General features: G+C 27.5%; 1 protein-coding gene across 1 annotated transcript; it reads right to left on the bottom strand.

Annotated features, from left to right (window-relative positions):
- Positions 1-4279: 4279 nt before the first annotated feature.
- Positions 4280-8634, bottom strand: LOC132918956 (uncharacterized). Its single transcript, XM_060980313.1, has 4 exons — positions 8508-8634; positions 6340-7214; positions 5149-6195; positions 4280-4303 (listed from the first exon to the last, which is right to left on the bottom strand). The coding sequence occupies exons 1-4, from the start codon at positions 8632-8634 to the stop codon at positions 4280-4282; spliced, it is 2073 nt and encodes a 690-aa protein (XP_060836296.1).
- Between the last annotated feature and the right edge of the window lie 261 nt (positions 8635-8895).

The following is an 8895-nucleotide window of genomic DNA, read 5'->3' as shown; positions in this document are numbered from 1 at the left end:
TAATATATTTATATAAATAATAATAATAACATATTATTCGATTTTCGTTATATTTTATTGGCGTTGCACCACAGAACGCTGTACGGTTGTAGACACCTGTCTTCACTCTCACCGAATCTTGTATTATCAGGCCTACCATAATGTAGATACAATTTTATGTGTATCGTGATCCTCCACAACACTCGATAAAACTCGAAACGTCGTATTGTCATAATAATATACTTTTTTCATCACCTACACATTTACCTACACAAGTTTCCGTTGAAATCAACCAATTTCAGCTTGTCCGAACAATGAACAACCGCTAAATTATCGGTATACATATTATTATGAAATAAATTTAAGACATTTTTAAGTAATACAATTTATATACAATATACATATATATACAGGGTGTCTCCAAAAGAGCGCTTTTTTAAATTAGCTAAAAACCACTTTATTTTTCAAACAAACACAAAAACGGATATGTACAGTTTCGGTATAACATCCGGTTTAAATAATAAACATAGTATTATTCGGTTGTCTTCCCCTATAACTTGTTGACAAGCCGAAGTGCGGTCGAGAAAATTAACAATGACTTTACCTCTCAGTTCTCTCTGCAGGTTAAGTTTCACGAGGATACTTTTTTTTAACCGGAGCTTTTGAGTTTTGAGATCAACAGTTAAACCGGTTTTTTTAAATTTTTATTAGCCGAAAAATCGATGACACATTGGAAGCAAGAAGCAACGTAAGATACGAAGTCATTACATATAGTCTCCGCACCACTTTCGTTTGATTCCATGGTGACAATTGTCTTGACAAAAACTGATTACATAACAACAAACCGAATGATAGTAGATTAAAAAAATGATGAGAACAATAATTATTGTAAATATAAAAATAAAAAAAATTGCAACCGATTTAAAAAAAAAAACGTTCTTTTGGGGACACTCTGTATATATACGTATATTAATGCTATAAAATCTGAACTCTTCTTATTATTATTATTATACTTTACAAACACATATACACATGCGGTGTAGTTCAGGGTCTTTACGGGAGTGTATATAATATTACAGAAGAAAATGGTGCGTAAAACGAAAGGCGAACAACGAAAAAAAAATTAGGCGGGTGTACAGAATATTGGAGACCCACAACTCGACACGACTCGCCAGATGGTGGTCAATGTTACAAGACTTGCACCTGCCCGGGGGGGGGGGGCAGATACAAGGAAGAGAAGGAGGGGTACCTTTATACATTTAGGTATATGCTTGATGAATGCATGCCTATTATAGTGTGGTACAATAACACAAAATCCGAAACGTTTTAGTTTTCACCGTCGCCAAGTTTCCCCAATATATTATACAGAGTAACCGGTCGGCATAGACGCCCAGTATAATATTATATATATATACCTATTATTATACTGTATTTTATCCGTGTAATAATAATAATAATAGTATATATATATGGACGAGAGTGATGTTAATGTATATTACCTATGTGACTATGTATAATACATGTATATAATATATAGAGCGAGTATATACGTTCAAGGTCGATGATGATCCGTTCGGCCGGATCTACAGAGGTATATAAAAAAATTGTATACAATATATATGGTAAACTTATTATTGCTGACCACTTTTACAGTGTATAGTATAGTATGGTTTTATATGAATGCAGCTGCTGCACCGGTCTGATGATATCATATAAAAAAATATTTTAATAACACATATGGTGTTTCGTCGAGGTGTTAGACACGGCTGTATAGTTTACCACAGATAAAGTTAAAATATATGTTCGGAGATCGAATTTTTCGGTTCTATATAAGCCGAAGAGTACCTATATAATTTATTGTAATATGATAATAATATACTCTTCTATAATATTGAGGCTATAATTATAATCGGCCAATATACGATCTTAAGTAAATTTGATTAATATTACATTTAATTTGAAATACTCATTGGCCCTATTGATTTTAGTAAACAGACGTTTATGTTGATTTTGAAAAATACTATTGTTTGATTTTAGATTAATTTGATTTTCTCGCGTTTCAAAATAATGTATAGGGAATAAACATCTTAAAGTATGAAATATGAATCCAACAGAGTTAATATAGTTAACCACGGATATTTTATAAGATAAACAATTTTTATATTTTTTGTTTTTTTTTCAATTATTTTACAGTTATTATATTTGTTTTACAATGACCATAAAAAAAATGTACTTATTACCGAGAAATAGTATTAATATAAATTATAAAAAAATATACATAGCGTACATGACTATGTCATGTGATGGATGGGGGATGTTAATTTTCTAACATAGTACACTTTGATCATTAAAAATATAACTACCCCCCCACACACACACACACACACATCTATTTGACCACCTCTAATTACGTATAAGTGGGTTGTGAATATTACGTGTAGTAGTAACAAATAAAAATAAGATAAGCCACTGTATTCCAAAGAGTTGAGATATATTATATTTTATTTATGTAATCACTTTTATGAGAAGTAGGTACGTCCGGTCATAATTATTGACTATTTTCATATATATTAAGCATAGGTTTTCTAAACGTGCGATTCGGTATTGGTGCAATTCAGTATTGGTGCGATTGCAGCGTCACGCACTTTTCTATGCAAATTTTGATGATGTTATTATTTCCGTAATTTATTTATAGTTATATTGAAGTATATATATCTAAAGAAAACACCGTTGCGTTGATATTTTTTTCTTTGGCAAAACAAATTTAATACAATTCGTCTCGTAGAAAAGGGAGAAAATATATAAAAAATCGTTTTTCAATAATACGCTCGAGTGTAACGCAGCGGATCAATAAAATAATCTGAGATTTTACGAAAAAAATAGTAGTGGCTATATATATAATGTCAATAACTGTAAAACATGGCTATATTAAAAAAACAAAATGCGCTGTCCTTAAAAATCTACACACGCAGACTAGATACATAAATATTCTATGATAAGATTAGTTTTCATACCTGCAGAATTTAATATATTTTATAAATAAATTGTTTTTATAGAATCATATAACAATAATCAACAAATAAAACAGTCATACACAAAAAACACGTCATTGTAAAACCAGTACATTCATTGTTCCGCTAAGAAACTAGAAACAGTATTCATACGTCATTACTGTTATTATTATGAGTCAAATATTCATAAATCGAGAGCATATTATTTAATATTATTATAATACATATTCTAGCTATAATAAATATATAATACTAGTGGTAAAAAAAAAATATCACTTGTAATTTTACCTTTCCGAATCTTTTTTGTAAATACATGGTTATAAACTTAAAACTCATTTCTAGGCATTTTTTATAATATAAAAAATATTGATAAATATAATAAAATTATATAAAACGCATTAGTTCGTCTCGTCTATCGATAATGCATTCCAGCATACGTTAAATAATTTTAATTCTAAATAAACATTTTATGTTTTTATTTATTTTTGTCAAACACGTTTTATTCCTTTTAAACGTTAATTGAGTAAAATCAGCTATCGTTTGTACGTAGGTCCGACAAGCTACAATGGCTGGTATTTATACGACGTTCTCCTGGGTCAAGGTCTATCTATCATCATTTTAGCGGCGTGATAATTCGTTTTGAAAATGTTTCTCAATTATATTTTATGCATACCACCAAACTAAATCATTCATCTGATTACATAACAATTATATTTAGTAGGTGTATTGACTATTATTATAATATATATTTAGTCACTATATGGACGCGCGAACAATCATGATAATATATTATTATATATAATACACACATACCACTATGTATTACGTACTTACATAGTTACATGTAGTTATAGTTTTTATTTTCCCTGTTTAAATCTATACATTATATAATTATTATTTAATGACACTGTCGCCGATCATTCGTTTTATCGAACACGATGCAGTATTAATGTATTTGTTTATATCTACTAAATACTAATATAAATATGTATGTAGTGACTGTAGTGTGATATCAGAGATATGAGTAATATTATATAGACACATGACATAATCATTTCTGTAAATTGTTTATTTTAGATCAAGTAAATCACAAAACTAAAATATAACATTTACTTTAAAGTTTAATTATTGGTTTTATAACAATGTGTATGTGTGCCGTGTGGTGCTGTATCCGTAGTCACATGTTAATGTATACGTATATAAAATGTTATCTATAATCGTGGTTGAAATGATAAATTATTAAACTATTCATATTTGTACCTGGTGATGTTGTATTAAAATCTAAATGATCAACTCAGGGGCGGACTGAGCACCTGAAGGCCCAGGTGGCAAAATATTTTATAAGATATTAAAACATCAATAGATAAATGTACTTAAATTTTTATTATTCCTTATTATTAGTCAAATTATTATAAATGTTGTATTATTTAAAAAAAAAAAAAAAATTACAAAATTAATAAGTATTTTTTAATACATAAATATGTTAAATTATTTAAGAAATGAGTAAATTACTTAATACAGTGGAACTTCTTCCTATTGTATCTATAATTTTATTTGTAGTTGGAATAACATCAGATTCTACACTAATTAACATTAAAGACTCTAATAATTCTTCCTTCATTGTACTTCTAAGTCTGGTTTTTATTATTTTTAATTTTGAAAATGCACGTTCGCAATTCACTTGTGTGCAGGATAGAGTGAGAATATATTTATATGCCAAATATAAGTTTGTAAATGATGATGTATGTAAATTATATTTATATAAAAATTCTAATAAATGTGAGGGGCAACTATAACAGTCAACTTTATTTTCAGTATATTGACAAGAATTTTCAATTATATCATCACTTGATTCTGCAGAATTTTCAGAAGTATTTTCAGTATTTATAGTATTATTTGTTATACTTTTAATACAATTTTGATTATAAAATGATATAAATTGTAGTAACTCTTCTTTCAATGTGTTTCCAGATTCAATATTTGATTTTTGAGCAATAAATGTCAAATTTTCATCATTAATTAATAAAGGATTTTTTGCAAAGTCTTTAAATCGTTTTGGGTTTAATATACTTAATACATCATAGAGTTTTTCATTTTTCTCAAATCTATTTTCAAACGTGGTAATAAGTACATCATAAATTCTTCGATGTGTATTTACTTTAAAATATTCTACATTCGAAATATTTCTGATATCGTCTGATGCCAGCTCACCAGGCATTTTTTTAATTTTTGATCTTCGTTTATCTGGAAACGTTTCTTCAATGACTATATTAAGCTTTTTAATATGTTCAGAATTATTTTTACTAGATATAAAATTCATGGTTTTTTCAACAATTAAATTATATTTAGAAGAACCTTTTTTGAGGTCGCTTAATAAAGACTTAATTAAATTAATGACAGTAATAAAATCTAATTCTTTTGATTGGAGATATTTTGATGCTGGAGTGGTATAATGGAAAATTTCGAGAAATATAAATGAAGTTAGTATATATTCAAAAGATGTCCATTTTTCTAACAAGAATCTGGCATCTGAAGATGTATTAGAATCTATAGATGAATCAGTGTCAAGAAAATGCAGAGATTCAACTAAAACATTATATCGATCACTCGTTTCACCAGACACAAACCAAGAACCAAATATGCATTTTAATGCGGCATCTTTACTATTCCATCTTGTAGTTCCTAACTTTTGAAGTTTTCTTAATTTATCATTTCCAGTTTGATCTTTTGAAAGATAATTTTTCCAAATTCCAGTTCTTTTGTATGAATCAGAAAAAAAAACTGCAGTTTTCTGTAGTAAGTTGAAAAGATCTTGAGCAGATTTACAACATGAAGTAGAGTCTGTTACTATTAGATTTAATACATGTGCATGGCAATGTGTATAAATTGATTCGGGTGCAACTGTTTTTAAATGAGCTTGAAGACCATTATAAGAACCACTCATATTGGCAGCACCATCAAATGATTCCCCAATTAGTTTTGTTAGAGGGATATTCAATGTATCTAATTCTTTTTTCACAATATTATATAATGCTTCACCAGTTCCAGAGGTTGACTCTACTAAAGCAATCATTCTCTCAATTATTTTACCATTCAAAACATATCTTAGACAAATACACAATTGATCCATTACCGACGTATCCTGAGAAGAATCAACTTCTAATGAATACTGCCCCGCCAATAAAACTTCTTCTGAGATATGTTTCTTTATTAAATTACCAGTTATAGAAAAAATTTTATTTAAAAATGTTTTTGATAGAAATGTTACACATGAACCACGTCCAAATTGTTTTTTTTCTTTTTTTAATAAACTTTTTTTAATTGAATTATTTAAATGTGTTTGCAATACCGGGTCATATTTTGCTACAAGTTTCACAATTTCTAAAAAGTTCCCTTGTTTTAAATTTAAACTTAAATTATAAGCGGCTTCATTTCTCTTACTTCTAAATGCCAAACCTTGTTTACCGATTAATAAAGAAATATCTATAATTCTAGTTACAATTTCTCTATTTAATTCTACACTTTTTTGGCGATGACTTAATAGCGCATTAGTAATTGTATGTCCAGATGTAATATTAAGGTATGCCTTACAGGCGTCGTCATGAGGTACAGAACTTTCGTGTTTTTCTAATTGACTATAAAGATGTTTCAAATTTATTTCGATTCCATCTATAAATGGAGTACTACCCGGACGAGTAAACCCCATACATAAAGAACAATGAATTTTTCTAGTTATTGAATTATAAGAAACCCATTTTCGATTCACGAAATTATCATTTGGCATTTTTCTATAATATACTTTATTAATATTAAAGGGTATATTTATCTGAGGTTGACATGGATGTGCGTCAACAAAAGCAACTTTAGCTTGATGGTGACTACTAAATATAGGAGGAATAAAAAGACTAATTTTCGAATCGGTTTCAATTAGTTTTTTTGTACTTTTTTTTTCAGACTCGGATTCAGATGATGAAAAAATGTCATTGTCATTAATTATTACGTTTGATTGATCTTGTTCACTTGATCTACTTAAAATAGGAAATATATATGATGATTTAATAGTATTTTCTGAGGTTACATTGGATCGAAGTTCATTATTATCATTGGCCGATTTTTCAATTGGATTTGGTTGATCAGTAATATCGGTGACATTTTCATTTTGATTTTTATTAGAAGAATATTTTGAAAAAAAGTCTAACTTACGTTGTTTACTATCTGACCCAGCTGCAGATAATAATGCTGCCCGCTTTTCAATTTTTTTTTGAAAACCACTTTTTTGTTTTATTTTATTATCCATTTTAAATTGTATCCCTGTAAATGTAAATACTATATTTTAGGGGAAAAAATAAATATTGTTTTAAATTATACTAATTAAATTTATATTATAATTTGTTAAAAAAATAATTAGTCATTATTGTAATAACTATTATTGTATAAATGTATACGAGTACGAAAATTGTCTTCATAGTTCATAGTCTTGTTTATACCTAACATTTAAGATATTATTTGATTTTAAAAACAAAAATTGATAAAAATTTATTGACACGGACAAATTTAGAGAGATATTCTATATAATTGGTTATAAAGTTATTAGTTCTGTCTTTTCTTGTTGACAATTTATAAGAATTTTAGAATAATTATTAAATTATTATTATTTATTATGAATATAAATAATAATGTATAAGAACCGAAACATACACAAAAATTTAATAAATTAAATGTGCGATAAAATTAAAGTAAATAATTTTATTGAAATATTATATATTTAAATGTTTATGAAGTATTTTACAATTTTAAATGATTAGGATTGAACTAATATTATAAAATAGATTAAACTGAATATTTACCTGTATGGCTGTATATAATATTATGTGTGTAATATTATATTATTAATTCGCAGGTCTTACGTAGGACACAGCGTTAAAGTATGATTGTATTTGTATGACAACGGATTATAATTTAATATTTATAAATATTTAATGTTTATTCTGTTTCGTAAATTCAATATCTTCCCTAATAATAGTCTTCTATTCATAGTTATTAGGTCTATGCTTCTATTAAATGTTATTTATAAAAATTTCTTATCGTTATCGACATCCGTTCCACAATTAGTTGTTATTCCTAATTTCCCAAACAACCTATAGGCTATAATTTACTATAATTATTATTATATTATTTATAGTTACATAGAATATAGAATTATATTTTTCATTATTTACACTTTACAGTTGAAATAATAAATAGCGAAAGGTATAATCCATATAATAATATTGCTATAAAAAAAAAATATAATTAAATAGGTACATTAAATTGTTGAAAATGAAAGGCCCAAGTACAAAAATTTCTAGGGGGCCTGGGCGGGTAATGCCACCTTCCCCCCCAGCCAGTCCGCCCCTGGATCAACTATTACAAAAAAAGAGAGACTTTTAAGGGGAAACACGTGTGCCGTCACGGAATTTATTTTAAAGACGACAAATATATATTTTCTTTCGTCAACGCAACTATAGTTGAATATACTTGTATTTGTAACTTTTTGAGTATATTTTTCATTATTAGATCTTTTTAATCTAGGGGTCATATACAAGGATATTACTAACCTTTTAAGTTGTGTGTTGGGTGATTCTTCGGCTATGCGCAGATACATGGCTGCGAAAAGGTCTTACCATTTATACTAGTTCGCAGTTGTTATTGATGTTAATCGACTTTAAAATTTATTAGGAATTAGGATACTGTTCTATATAAATTATAGTACAACTTTTTGCTACTATATGATTATTATTTTGTACAAATGTACACCATTAAATTTTCAAAATATACAAATATATTTATTTTGGTTTATACCTCAAATCTACTATTCTTTGGTACATCGACATTGATATAACATTTTTTAAGTTGACGACATATA

The sequence above is a fragment of the Rhopalosiphum padi genome, chromosome 2, assembly GCF_020882245.1.
Source record: "Rhopalosiphum padi isolate XX-2018 chromosome 2, ASM2088224v1, whole genome shotgun sequence".
NCBI classification, from domain to species: Eukaryota; Metazoa; Arthropoda; class Insecta; order Hemiptera; family Aphididae; genus Rhopalosiphum; species Rhopalosiphum padi.
Note: the sequence above shows the minus strand (reverse complement) of the source record. Positions and strands in the feature narration are given on the sequence as shown.

Bases quoted from the DNA above. Each gene is read 5' to 3' on its own strand.
- LOC132918956 (XM_060980313.1), bottom strand. From the start codon at position 8,634: ATGTATCTGCGCATAGCCGAAGAATCACCCAACACACAACTTAAAAGG. The intron at 7,215-8,507 runs GTATATTCAACT...TATTATCTGCAG, and splicing joins TCAAAAAGTTACAAATACAA to CTGGGTCAGATAGTAAACAA. The intron at 6,196-6,339 runs GTATTGCAAACA...AATTTAATAAAG, and splicing joins TTGTAGCAAAATATGACCCG to AAACATATCTCAGAAGAAGT.